This window comes from Rhinopithecus roxellana, chromosome 19 (genome assembly GCF_007565055.1).
Source record: "Rhinopithecus roxellana isolate Shanxi Qingling chromosome 19, ASM756505v1, whole genome shotgun sequence".
NCBI classification, from domain to species: domain Eukaryota; kingdom Metazoa; phylum Chordata; class Mammalia; order Primates; family Cercopithecidae; genus Rhinopithecus; species Rhinopithecus roxellana.
Window position 1 is genome coordinate 54,435,806 of NC_044567.1, and position 14,228 is coordinate 54,450,033.

Consider the following 14,228-nt stretch of genomic DNA (forward strand, 5'->3'; position numbering starts at 1 on the left):
CCCTCTGAGGATGGTTGGGTCTCGGCTGGCAGGCCACAGGCCACCCATCCACATTTTCCTCTCTGGCATCCTTGCCCTTACCCTCGCACTAACACGGTTAGCCCTGTCCATGGGATCCACAAGGACCCTGCCACTCCACCAGCCACATGGAAAACACCCTTATGGGCTCCATGAATGAGCAAAGCCCCTCCTGCCCACTGTCCCACACCTATCTCCGAAGACACCCAATTCCTAGTACCTACTGGCCAGGGCTGCCAGGCGCCTCCCTGCCTGCCCAGCAGCAGATACCCACAAGACCTGGCCAAGTCCGGAGAGCTGTTTGTCCAATGAGAAAGCAGAACAGGGACTCACCAGGGCTTCCTGGGCATGGCAGGGACTGGCCAGGAGGAGGGCCAGGAGCACATGGGTCCTGGAGTCTGCAGACCTTGCCGCCTGGCAAATGGTACCTCCAGGAGCAGCCCCAGTGCTTGGCAATGAAATCAAGCCACAGCCTACCGCCGGCTAAGTGCTCGCCTTCCTTGCTTCTCTCTGCAGCCACTCACGCCCCGAGACTCCAGATCCCAAAACAGGCATGTTCATGGTTACCATAGGAACTCGCTACAGCCAAAAAAGGCACCACATAGGCACCCACATGGGCCCTCAACGCTCATGCCCACCTGCACGGGCGAGCATGCACACACGCCTACACGTTTCTGCACACACCCACGCACACCCACACACGCCAACACTGTCCTCAGGCACAGGGCCCATCCTGAAGAAATCAACAAACCAGAGCCTGCCACTCCAGACAGAAATGGGCACGTTCTCCTCGATCCACCTGGAGCGTATCTAACAGTGGGTTCTGCGGTGTGACCAGCTGTCAGTCACAAGGGCGGCCACACCAGCCAGTGCTCACCCAGAACTCACCTGCCAAAGGCACCCAGGAGCCGAGCCGGGCCAGCAAGGGGACGCCGTGCAGCTGCTTCCCCGGCCGCAGACCAGCCCCCACAGCCCTCGGGATGCTGCTCTCTCCTCTGCCCTCTTCCGTGGGGCAGGAGGTATAAGGTGGGTCTCAGACAGACTGAACAGGAGAGTGGAAAGTGAAGGGAAGATTTTACATTCAGAGCCTTACTCCCTCCTCCCAGTTTGGGCCCAAACTACCCAAACCCCCTAGTTCTCTGTCTTCACGAATGGGACCAGCATCAGCCCAGCGCTCACAGGAAGCCTTCTGAGCGTCCTCACCTGACCCTTCTCTCACCTTCATCCACACCTTCCAAACCAGCTCCAGGCAGGGAAGGCCGCTTCCTCCAGCCCCATACTATTGTAGGACTTTCTCCTGAGTTCGGCTCAAAACGGGGTCCTTGTTACACCACCAGGAAAGATCAGGCTCTTGGACACAACAGAAGGGTGAGAACAATGGGATTTTTTGGGCGAAAGGAAAAAAACTCAGCAAAGTGAGAGAGGTTCCTGTTAACAGGCCCCCATCTCACAGACTGGATCCCCAGGTTACCACCTCCAAACGGGAATGGCCAGGATCCTCCCCGCCACAAACGGCACGAACTTCCCGAGGCTCCACCCCAGGGCGCAGGTCAGCGGAGAACCTCCGGGGACCTCTTTACGTGGCTGTCTCAATATCCCCTCCTAGCCTCCCTGCCTCCTCTCTAACCCCTCCAGTCAGCCAAAGGGGCCCTCAGACTTGAGCTCACCATAGCATTCCCCTGGCCCAAAGCCTTTTGATCCAGCCCAGCTTCCAGCACAGCTCACCCACCCTCCTAGACATGGCCCACCTTTCCCCAGGTCCCTGCACTCCCACCCTCACTTCTGTCTGGTAATAGTAACTGCTCCCAGGTCCTACCTGCTAGAGCTACCTCACACCCCACTGCCTTCGTGAGGTCGGGCTGACTGGAGTGCATTCTCTGCTCCATGCTGACCTTACACACCCCTGGAGATAGCTCAGGCATCACCACGTCTCCAGGAGGCCCCCCTCCATCCTTTCTGAGGGCATTGCAGCCCTTGTCCCGTGCCATGGCAACTGTCTGTCTCCCTTCAGAGGGTAGGTGCCCAGTAAATGTAGGCTGAACTGACTCAGCTGTCTACCCCCAAAAACCTCAAGCTCCCCCTGTCCTTGACAACCCCAGCAAACTCTCAGCAGATGCCCTAGGTGCGTAGGAGAAGAGCAGACTAAGATGAGTTGGCCCCAGAAGGTTCTAGAACATCGTCATGGTGCCTCAAGGATTCTTGACTCGGTGGCCAAAGGTGGGGAAATGAATTAGTAGTTGCAGCCTCAACTGGTGAATGAAAAGAGTCATTAAATCAGAAACAGCAGCCAGAGGCGGTGGCTCAAGCCTGTAATCCCAGTGCTTCGAGGGGCCGAGGCAGGTGGATCACCTGAGGTCAGCCAGTTTGAGACCAGCCTGGCCACATGGTGAAACCCCGTCTCTGCTAAAAATACAAAAATTAGCCAGGCGTGGTGGTGCATGTATTTTTTAGTAGAAACGAGGTTTCATCAGGTTGCCCAGGCTGGTCTCAAACTCCTGGGCTCAAGCAATCCTCCTGCCTTGGCCTCTGAAAGGGCTAGGATTACAGGCATGAGCCACTGGGCCCCGCCTCGTGTGTAATTCTCACAGAATGGGGAGGGAAGCCTGAGTTTAAAAGAGTTGTGGCAGACCAGGCGCGGTGACTCACGCCTGTAATCCCAGCACTTTGGGAGCCTGAGGCAGGTGGATCACTTGAGGCTAGGAGTTTGAGACCAGCCTGACCAACATGGCAAAATCCCATCTCTAATAAAAATACAAAAAAATTAGCTAGGTGTGGTAGTGCACATCTGTAGTCCCAGCTACTCAGAAGACTGAAGCAGGAGGATGGAACCCAGGAGGAAGAGGTGTCATGGTGAGCCAAGATCATGCCACTGCACTCCAGCCTGAGAGAGAGTGAGATTCTGTCTCAAAAATAATAATAATAATAATAATAATAATAATAATAATAGGCTGGGCACGGTGGCTCACGCCTGTAATCCCAGCACTTTGGGAGGCCGAGACGGGTGGATCATGAGGTCAGGAGATCGAGACCATCCTGGCTAACACGGTGAAACCCCGTCTCTACTAAAAAATACAAAAAACTAGCCGGGCGAGGTGGTGGGCGCCTGTAGTCCCAGCTACTCGGGAGGCTGAGGCAGGAGAATGGCGTGAACCCGGGAGGCGGAGCTTGCAGTGAGCTGAGATCCGGCCACTGCACTCCAGCCTGGGCGACAGAGCGAGACTCCATCTCAAAAATAAATAAATAAATAAATAAATAAATAAATAATAATAATAAACCAGACACGGTGGCTCACACCTGTAATCCCAGCACTTTGGGAGGCCGAGGGAAGTGGATCATCTGAGGTCACAAGTTCGAGACCAGCCTGGTCAACATGGCAAAACCCCGTCTCTACTAAGAAAAATACAAAAATTAGCGGGGCATGGTGGCACGTGCCTGTAATCCCAGCTACTTGGGAGGCTGAGGCAGGAGAATCGCTTGAACCCAGGAGATGGAGGTTGCAGTGAGCCAAGATCACGCCACTGCACTCCAGCCTGGGCGACAGAGCAAGACTCCCTCTTAATAATAATAATAATAAAAGGGTTGCGGCAGAGAAGAAATCAAGCTTCCTGGCTGTGGCAAGCCCCTGCTCTCATGGACGATGTCTCCAGCAGCTGACACTGGAGTCTCCAGGAACCGAGGAAAGCTGCCCGGAGACACACTGCGTTCCTGCCCTTCATGGCCCCTTCCTTTCTAAGGATTTTCCATTCTTAGCTGGTTAAATCTGAAACTTAGAATAGTGGTGGCTGTGTGGTATCTTCTGGTCAAACCACGGTAGAACTGACATGCTGGGCCAGGCAGGAGCTCCTCCAGGCCCTCCGCATCCTTTTCCTAAGAAAGGAATCAGAGAGCACAGCCACACCCAGGTCCCATCACGGGCTTTGTCGCTTTCCAGAGGTGCCACTTCTAGGGAGCAAGGGCCGGAGCCACCCACTTAAAAGCTGGATTTTTCTCCTACATGGAAATGGATTTTAGACTTCCCCACCCTTCAGGAGTATGCATGAGAGTGTGCCCCAGCAGTGGAGACAGGCTACCCTGAACCATCCACATGCTCACTCCAGGCCACCGCAGCCAGACCCTGTGCGTGACAATCACCTCAGGTAGCTGGAGCCCATGCAGCAGACAGACAGACAGACAGACAGACACACACACACACACACACACACGCATCTCTTTCTTTAGCAAAGATGCAGGGGTCTCTCTGGAGGGAGTGCAGGGGACAGCAAAAAGGAACAGAGGTTTTGGCCAAGTGCAGTGGCTCACGCCTGTAATCCCAACACTTTGGAAGGCTGAGGTGGGTGGATCACCTGAGGTCGGGATTTCGAGACCAGCCTGGCCAACATGATGAAAACCCATCTCTACTAAAAATAAGAAAAAAAAAAATAGCTGGACATGGTGGTGCACGCCTGTAATCCCAGCTACTCGGGAAGCTGAGGTGGGAGAATCGCTTGAACCCGGGAGACGGACGTTGCAGCGAGCCGACATTGCGCCACTGCACTCCAGCCTGGGCAACAGACCAAGACGCCATCTCAAAAAAGAAATAAAGGACAAGAGGAGTGTCTCGGAGGCTCCCGGCTCAGATCCTCCCCCTCTGGCTGCTCCTTCAAGGAGCTCCACAAGAAAACCCCAGGCACCTGGCCAACAGGGACCTCACGCCCCACGGGCCCCCAGAGCAGACTGGAGAAGACGGATCTCCCTACGCTCAGCCTGTCTCTTTCTCTTCATCCTTCCACCTGCATGTGATGGGCCAACCACGATGATCCACCGTTGATTCATTCAGCAAATACAGACTGAAAACCTGCTTTGTGCCAGCCACTGTGTAGGCCCTAAGGAGTCAGAGACGAAATGCACAGAGCCCCTGCTCTCAGACTTCCATTCACACAGCCATGCATTCACTCACTCAACAGCGAGCCCCTACCGTCACCAAGGTCCTGAGAAAAATGCGAAAGGGCCCAAGGCGTGAATGCAAACTCCTAGAATGTCAAGGCTGGAAGAGAGCAGGCTGGACGCAAATCCACCCCTCCCACTTTACAGACGGGGAAACTGACCCAGAGAGGCTAACGATTTGCCCATGTGTTAGCCGGGGGCGATATCCCACATGCAAGGCCCCTTCTCCTGCACGGTACTGTTGCCACCTCCCCTCCAGTGTTCCAGCCCCTGTACCCCTGCACTGCAGTTAAGTAAATCCTTGCTTGTGAGTGTCCAACTCACCCAGGCACCACAGACTCCATTCAATCCAGGCCTCCAGCAAGGAGATGGGCCCCAGCAAACCAGTGGCCTTCTCACCCACGGTGTTGTGGAGGCGGAGGTGCATTGTGCGGCCGCGGATTCTATATACGCAGCTCCCGAGAACATCAGGGAAAGAAAATGGGAAAGTAGCGCGGGAGGCAGGTGTGAGAACCACTCAGCTCCGCCCACAAAGCACAGACCCAGATTCAAATCCCAACTCCGTGACTTCCTCCCTGAAGACCTTGAACGAGTTTCCTAAACTCTCTGGGTCTCCACTTTCTCATCTGTAAAATGCAGACAGGAATGGTACCTGCTTCATGAGGTGGGTGCAAAGCCTCAGGAAAACAGTGCAATGAAGCCTTAGCACACAGTCAATGCTTCATAATGGTGAGGCCAGACCCCCGTCGTCAGAGCTGCATGCCTCAGGGACGCCTGCGGAGGCATCAAGGACACCAGGTCCTTGGGGAGGGAGCCAAGGCAACCAGGAAGCATGGGCTGCAGCCTAGGAGTATCCGCTACATGGTGGGGAATGCAGTGAGCTGCTGTAGAAGGAGAGATGCCTCACCCAGCAGAGGCAGACGGAGGAGGCATCTTGGTGACTCAGGAGCCCCAACGGTGGGCATTTGGCTGCCTCATCAATTGGCCATAAATGCAAGGGCTTATTTCTGAACTCTGAATTCTACTGGATCCATCTGTCCATCTTTATGTCCGTACCACACTATCTTAATAACCATAGCTTTGTAATACTTTTGTTTTGTTTTGTTTTTTGTTTTGTTTTGTTTTGAGACAGAGTCTCGCTCTGTCACCCAGGCTGCAGTGTAATAGTGTGATCTCAGCTCACGGCAACCTCCACCTCCTGGGTTCAAGTGATTCTCCTGCCTCAGCCTCCCAAGTAGCTGGGACTACAGGCGCCCGCCACCATGCCTGGCTAATTTTTGCATTTTCAGTAAGACAGGATTTCACCATGTTGGTCAGGCTGGTTGGAAGCTCCTGACCTCAAATGATCCGCCCGCCTTGGCCTCCAAAAGTGCTGGGATTACAGGTATGGGCCACCGCGCCTGGCCGCAATATGTTTTGAAATCAGGAAGAATGAGTCCACCAACTTTCTTCTTCTTTTTCCAGATTATCTTTGAACTTCTATGCGAATCTCAGGATCAGCTTATCAATGTCTGCAAAGAAGCTCGCTGGGATTTTCATGGCGATGGGTTTCCAGTTCCTGGTTCAACCACTCCAGAGCTCTGGCTTTGCTTGCTCCCCTTCAGTTCCCTGGGGCACCCCGCTTTCTTTCCCATAAATTCCATCTTTTGCTTAACCAGATGACACTGGGGTTTTGTTTCTTGCAATCAAAGGAATCTTAACCAATAAAACTCGGAACACAGTGCTACACACTGTCCCAAGCCATCATCCCAATATCACCTTCCCAAATAATCACTCAGTGGGGTCCCAATCTCAACCCTGGCCCACGCCCCCAGCTTTTCACTCTACCCTGTGACTGGTGCACTTCCAGGTTACAAATACTATATTTACAAACAGGCCCTCCCTCGATAAACGATTGTGAAATTGAACTAGATGTCCCAAAACAGCACCAAAAGAACACTCTTACCGTTCTACACCCCTTAGTAGTTCGGCTTCATGCCTGGCATCTCACTTAGTATACAAATGTGCTCTAGAAAGCTCTAGGAAAACCAGACATGACTGTGCCCGCTGGACAAAAGATATGGAAACTAAAGCCCAAAGAAGGGAAGCATCTTGCCCTGGGTGACTCGCCCTGACAGCTCCAGATTGAATGGTATCTGCACTGATGCACACACCATGCCCAGCCAGCACAGGCATGGGGATCCCGCTATCCTGCTTCATCTCTAAGAGCTACTTTAGAGGCCACCTCCTCCAGGCAGTCTTTCAGGACTACTCCATGGCACTCCTGGCATCTGCTCTAGACTTTTTTTTTTTTTGAGACGGCATTTCACTCTTGTCTCCCAGGCTGTGGTCTGATCTCGGCTCACTACAACCTCCACCTCCCGGGTTCAAGTGATTCGCCTGCCTCAGTCTCCCGAGTAGCTGGAATTACAGGCGCCCGCCACCACACCCAGCTAATTTTTTCTATTTTTAGTAGAGATAGGGTTTCACCATGCTGGCCAGGCTGGTCTCGAACTCCTGACCCTCGGCGATCCACCCGCTTTAGCCTCCCAAAGTGCTGAGATTACAGGCGTGAACCACCGTGTCTGACTTCCTGGCATCAGCTCAACAGAGAAAGTGAAAGCCCTTGAAGGGCAAGAACAGTCTGTCCTCCATCCCGGCCCTGCTAACTGCCCAGCCTCATCTTTCTGAGCAAAACCAACCAAAGTGGGAAGCCTCTTATTTTGACCCTCTTCTATGCCAACCCTCAAGACTGGCCATACTTTGCTCAGGGACCTGCATCCAGGGGATAGACAACCAGTGCCGGCAACTGAATGGCATGACAGAGGGAGACCAGGCAGGAAAAACCTTCTGCCAAGACGGGGGAGTGACAACCCAGAGGAGCTGCCTCGGAAGGAGGGCGACTCATTGGAGGAATTTTCCATGCAACAGTAAATTCACATGTGCCGGGAGAATATTTTCAGCTAGAGGCCAATGCTTTTTCCCTCCTAGAATTTCCCTCCTTTTCAATTCATTCCACTGGAGCAGATGGTGAGTCAGGACTCATGGCCCCACAGGAGGGGTGCAGCTGGAAGCAGGCTACGCTTTGGTGAAGTCTCAAAGGAAAAAGGAGATCAGGATGCAGACAAAATGGTCTAACCAGAAACACAGAGGAAAAAGGAATGAAGGTGGTGAGGGAGGAGAGGTCAGAGGTTCTAGGAGAGGGCTGTGCCTGCTTAGGATCTCAGCAGACGAACCAAAAGACACACAGTAAATCGAGGCAGGCAATTCCCAGACCCTGAATCTGGCCTGGAAGCCTCAGAAAGCCTCAGGGCCAGGCTGCCCATGCTGACATACCTGGCAACAAATGACTTGATGAGCAGCTGACACCACACACACACACACATATACACACACCCTGGAGTGTTTAGTCAGGTCCTAGTAGGTGGGGAAGGTCAGAAAGTCACTGACAGGATTGGGACTTCACATAACAATTAAAGTGATAAAAAATATAATTATCTTTCTTTTTTTTTTTTTTTTAAGACAGTCTCGCTCTGTCACCCAGGCTGGAGTGCAGTGGCGCGATCTCAGCTCACTGCAACCTCCGCCTCCCGGGTTCAAGTGATTCTCCTGCCTCAGCCTCCCAAGTAGCTGGGACTACAGGCACGCACCACCATGCCCAGCTAATTTTTGTATTTTTAGTAGAGATGGGGTTTCACCATGTTGGCCAGGCTGGTCTGGAACTCCTGACCTCAGGTGATCTACCCACCTCAGCCTCCCAAAGTGCTGGGATTACAGGTGTGAGCCACCATGCCCAGCCTAATAAAATTATCTTTCTGGCCGGGCGTGGTGGCTCAAGCCTGCCAGCACTTTGGGAGGCTGAGACAGGCAGATCACGAGGTCAGGAGATCGAGACCATCCTGGCTAACACGGTGAAACCCTGTCTCTACTAAAAAATACAAAAAAACTAGCCGGGCGAGGTGGCGGGTGCCTGTAGTCCCAGCTACTCGGGAGGCTGAGGCAGGAGAATGGCCAGAACCCGGGAGGCGGAGCTTGCAGTGAGCTGAGATCCGGCCAGTGCACTCCAGCCCGGGTGACAGAGCGAGACTCCGTCTCAAAAAAATAAAAAAAAAAATTATCTTTCTAAAAATTAAAGTGATAGGAAGATAATGCGCCTGGGTGGGCACGGTGGCTCACGCCTGTAATCCCAGCACTTTGGGAGGCCTAGGTGGGCAGACCACAAGGTCAAGAGATCGAGACCAGCCTGGCCAACGTGGTGAAACTCCATCTCTACTGAAAATACAGAAAATAGCCGGGTGTGGTGGCGCACACCTGTAATCCCAGCTACTTGGGAGACTGAGGCAGGAGAATCACTTGAACCCGGGAGGCGGAGGTTGCAGTGAGCAGAGATTGGGCCACTGCACTCCAGCCTGGACAGAGCTGAGACTATGCCAAAAAAAAAAAAAAGGAAAGATAATGGGCCCGAATGCTACACCTGCTACACACACTCCCACCATTCTGGCCTCTGGTCATTCCATTCCCACCTCTACCTCTCCCTGAACACCCCCAGAATAAGAGTTTGTCCAGCCTCCTCCGATCTGGAGGCACCATGGACTCGGACTAGACTCAGACAAACATGACAGCCCCTCTTGTGTCTCCCACAACCTGGGGCAACGAGGGCCCAGCGGCGCTCCGATCCGCGTCATCTCTGACCTTTACAGAACAGGAAATTGCTACTTACTTGACCTTCAGACTTGCCAGCATGGTCTTGTCGATCCTGCCAAGAGAAAAGCAAGGGCTCCAGTCAGTGCTGAGGCTGAAGACTCCCACATAGCATCTGCTCGGGAGGAGTCCCCGGGGCAGCCCAAACCACCAGACAGCAGGGCTCTGTCGGGCACTGGCTAAAGGGGCCAGTTCTCCGCTAGCAGAGGGGTGCTGGGAGGGCTGGGGCCATACGCCGCCCTATAACAGATTATTATTCTCCCCAGTTCAGAGATGAGGAAACCGAGGCTCAGAAAGGTAAAATCACTGGCCCAGTCTGAATTCAGGTATCTCACATCAGGCCCAGGGATCGCAAGCACTTTGTGTGCAGCCTCTCCCTTTATGATGGCGACCCTCACAAGAGGACCTGGCAACCCAGCTTCGTGGGTCAGCACGGATGTCAACATGGACGTGGGGTAGACATCCATATTTCCCAGGCGTCTGCTTTGGGAAGATGCAAGCATCCCCAGCACCAGGGATCCTCCCGCCCCAGGAGCTACCAGTCCATCCAGGGAGGCAGACCTCGCGCCTGGGGCAGACCCTGGTGGGTTGCATCAGGCACAGGGGTTCAGAGCGGGGAAGATCACGTTTGCTGCAGACCACCCTCACAGCCAGCTCCTCCACCCCCAGCCTGCGCCCGCCCTCGCTGGAAGGGGAGGCAGCGCCACTGAGTTTCTATTTTTACCCCCTGCATATGCCAGCCCTTATGGCTGGCAAGGAGAGGCCCCTCCTCCCTCTCCAGAGGCAGAAAGGTGGGCAGTGTTCCCACTGTCAGTATCTCCTCTTGGAGGGTCATGACCTCCGCTGCCACCAGCACCACCACCAGCACCAATGCTGCCTGTCACATCACGACTCGTGTCACCATCACTGTCCGTGTCGCCACATGTCACCAACGCTATCATCAGTGTTGCCATCACTATCAGCTTCACTAACATTGCCACTGGCTCCAGGATGCTGGAAACCCTGGAGGCTCTTTCCAGCATCCTTGTCTGGCCCGCTCAGCTCTGCCTCAGGCTTCCCACACTCACGACTCCAGGGAAGAGGAGAGGACAGGGAGCTGGGCCAGCTCACAAGTCACCCTGAGGCCTGGAGCTAGGGGCGGGTCCTTCTCACTATGAGTAAACTCCCAGCGCCTTCTGACCTCAGCTCCAACGGCAAAGCAAGCAGCACCCCGAGGGGCCTGGCCCACGTCTCTCCCAGTTTCTTCCCCACACGTCCTCCTGAGTCCCTTCCTTAGGGCTTCCACTACTGGTCCCTGAGGGTCTCACCCTGGAATCCCCACCCGCTCTGGGATGCAGACCCTCCTCTTCCCCCATTCGACGCACAGGCCCCCAGATCTGAGCGGGTCTCAGAGCCCCACACTCTGCTGTAACACGTGCAACCAACCGAGAGTCTCCCGATGGCCCCTCACCGGAGGGACTTAGGTTGTACATTTTCTCAAGGAATCTCTTAATCCTACAACAGCCCTGTGCTGGGGGTAAGGCAGAAATCCCCCACTGACACATGAGGAAACTGAGACCCAGAGAGAGGAAGTGTCCCATTCGAGTTCTTCAGTGGTCAAGGCGGAGTCAGTGCTGGAACCGGGGCTCCTGGTGCGTGCACCTCTGACCGCTGAGGGGTCAGCCCTGCCCACCGCACGCCTACAGGCACCGTGGTCACAGGAGCCCTGGTCCGAACCACGCCTACGCAGCAGCCAGCCCACCAGGGTTCCCACACCAGGGTGTGCCCTCAGCAGGGCGGGGCTGTGGTTTTGGAGAGGCTGAGATGGGAGATGAAGAGCGACTGTGAGGCTGGGCCTTTCCCTTTCAGGAAGCCAAAGCTCCTGGGCGCTCCTCCCTCTCCCATCCCATCCCACCCACCCCCATCACCTTGTCTGCCCCTGGTACCAGAGGTTAGCCACCCTGCATCCAGTGGAGCTTGGAAAACACAGAGATTCTGTTCACTGTCTGGAGGGACCAGGGCTCCAGGTATCTGTGACATCCCCTCCCAGCTGACAGCCATCCCAGATGAGGAGGCCCAAACCCCAGTCTCGCCCCCTTTCTTGCTGCCCTAACCTTCCCAGCCCGGAAGGCCCCACCGTCCCCTCAACCTCAAGGGGCCCCAAGCAAACACCTGCTGTGTGCAGATCTCAATGAGTCCACAAGCATCAACTGAGCCTGTGTGACGTGCCAGGCTTCCGCACGAACGCAATGGGGCAGGGCCTGCCCTCCTGGAGCGCACAGCCCAGTGGACACTAAGTCAGCACATGAGGGCCTCTGGGACATCCTAGGATCCTTTCTCCACCTTTGGCTCTGCCTTGAAGGCAGCCCTGGGCAGCCATGCTCCTGTCTTCCCCCTCACCTGCCCAGATTCAAGCTTCAGGCCTGGCTTTGCCTTGTGCTCTGAAGCTGTGGGTCTCCACACAGAGGGCTTCCTATGGAATGAAGCTAGGCTGAGACCGGGACCTGTGCACAGGGAGCTTTCTGACGACCAGCCTCCCATCTGCTCCACACCTCCCAGAGAAAGGCGGGCCTTGGAGGGCACAATCTCATTGCTGGGCCCTGCCCTGCAAGGCTCACAGCCAAGACACACACTCCCCTCCCAACCATAAGCCAAGTCCTCTGCTGCCTCCCAGACACTGGCACCTACCCTCAGGGCAGCAGCTCCCAGACCCAGGCGTCAGGGAGGGCCCGAGAGCAGACATAGGCGATGCCATGCCATCTGCTCGTCTGCACCATCGCATCTGCCAAACACGGAGTGCCCACGGTCCCTCCCTGCCAGAGGATGGATGGCAAAGTGCTTTTGAAGAGGAGGAAGAGGGAAATAAGCCACACACACGGAAGCGAAAAATTACCGAGGAACACAGCCCCTCTCCCCCTCGCCCTTCGTGCCACCCCCATTAGTCCACCATTTTCCACACGGGGACACCCCCTGGCCACCTCCCTCAGGGGCCTCTCCCAGTCTGACAACGCCCCCAGCCCAGGCACTGAAAGGAAACCGATCGTGAAAACCACCAGACTCTGTTCCCCAGCCGCGGAGAAGCTGCCAGCACTGGGAGCCAGAGACAAGCCTTTGGCCTTCGTGTGCCTACTTTCTGCCCCCCGGGGAGGAAAGAGCACGTCCCTCATCCCAGACAGAAGCTTAGAGGCAAGAGTGGCCAGAGGGCCAGGCAGAAGCCTGGGGACAGACACAGCTGCTCAGGCTAGGACACAGCGAGGGTGGGCTGCCTGGGGTGCAGGTGAGAGAACTCCTCTCACAACCCACGCCCAAGAGAGCAGGCAGCCCAGAGGCCCAGCAGGTCACCAATTCCCCCGCCACAAGGCCACACCGACAGCACAGACAGGAGCGTCACACACACAGACACACAGATACAGAAGGCCAGAGGTGCAGACAGGCAGCTGCTCACAGGCACAGGCACACACCTCACACACGGTCACATGGACTGGCAGTCACAGCCACACACACGCCTGCACACACAGGCTCAAATGCACACACACACACTTACACATAATCCCAGACATGCACACACACACACGGGAACCTGCGGACACAGAGACACATGCATTCAACTGCAGTCACACACACTCATGCTATCCACCTCCCCACGGGCAGCTGGCGCAGACCTCCAGGATTCACCAGCAGACTGTGCCCAGGGACAGTGGGGAAGGCTTACGGTCTCTGATGTCCCCACCAGGATCCTGCATCTCGACCTGCCAGGGCGTCAGCAGACCCAGCTCTCAGGCACAGCCTGAGCCCCTCTGCCCCTACGGCCGCCAGTGCACTTAACAAGACTTCACTTCTAAGTTCTCTCCCATCGTTCGACCACCCTCCCACCTGTCACCCACCATCCGAAGCCCCCAAAGGAGACACTGCGCTTCCGGCCAAACATGGCTGTGGCTGCAGACCCCGGGTTCCCAGCGATGTCCCAGCGATGTCCCCGGGGCTGTCCGCAAGAGGGCCGTGGTACAGCGGGGTCAGTGCCGGCGCAGGGCGGGGAGCCCAGCGTGGCACCTCCCTCTTCGCCTGCCCCCAACCCGAGCTTCCTGTGGGTGAGGCTGTAGAGCTGGGAGGTGTGTCCTGCACTCCAGGAGGCACCAAGATAGGCCGAGGAGGTTGTGGAGGGCAGCTTCCCCACACCCAGAGGAACCCACAGCTCCGGAAGGGGTTCGGCTGGCAGATTGCTCCACAGCCCCAGTTAGCAGCCCGGCCCACACAGCCCCAGCTTCCTGGAACCCGAAGGCGCCCCAGGGATTCCCACAGCCACGCCTAGGAGGGACAGAAAGATTCAGCTGGAAGCCTCAGGGGCGCCTGAGCACTGAGGCCCTTCACACCCACTCCCGAGGGCTGCCTGAGACAGGGACCTTCGCCTGCCTGCCCCACCATGGCTTGGCACACGCCAGAGGAACCAGCCACACACATGTCATTCCACTAGCACACGTGAATGTAAGTATACATGCACACGCGTGGGCACAGGGGCACGTGGAATGCACACATGGACACACATACACTCAGGATACCCAGGTACACACATATACATGCACGCAGACACACATATCATTAGACACCTGCACACACCTGAGCACAGCGTG

The 14,228-nt window shown here is 55.7% G+C and overlaps 1 protein-coding gene across 1 annotated transcript in view; it reads right to left on the bottom strand.

Annotated features, from left to right (window-relative positions):
* The window catches only part of RAP1GAP2 (RAP1 GTPase activating protein 2), a 255,997-nt gene extending 242,298 nt beyond the window's left edge, over positions 1-13,699 (bottom strand). The window contains exons 1-2 of the mRNA XM_030922800.1: positions 13,485-13,699; positions 9,641-9,676 (exon numbers count right to left, since the gene is read on the bottom strand). Of these exons, the coding sequence (XP_030778660.1) occupies positions 9,641-9,676; positions 13,485-13,528 (80 nt within the window). The 5' untranslated portion in view covers positions 13,529-13,699. The remainder of the gene's footprint in view (positions 1-9,640; positions 9,677-13,484) is intronic.
* Between the last annotated feature and the right edge of the window lie 529 nt (positions 13,700-14,228).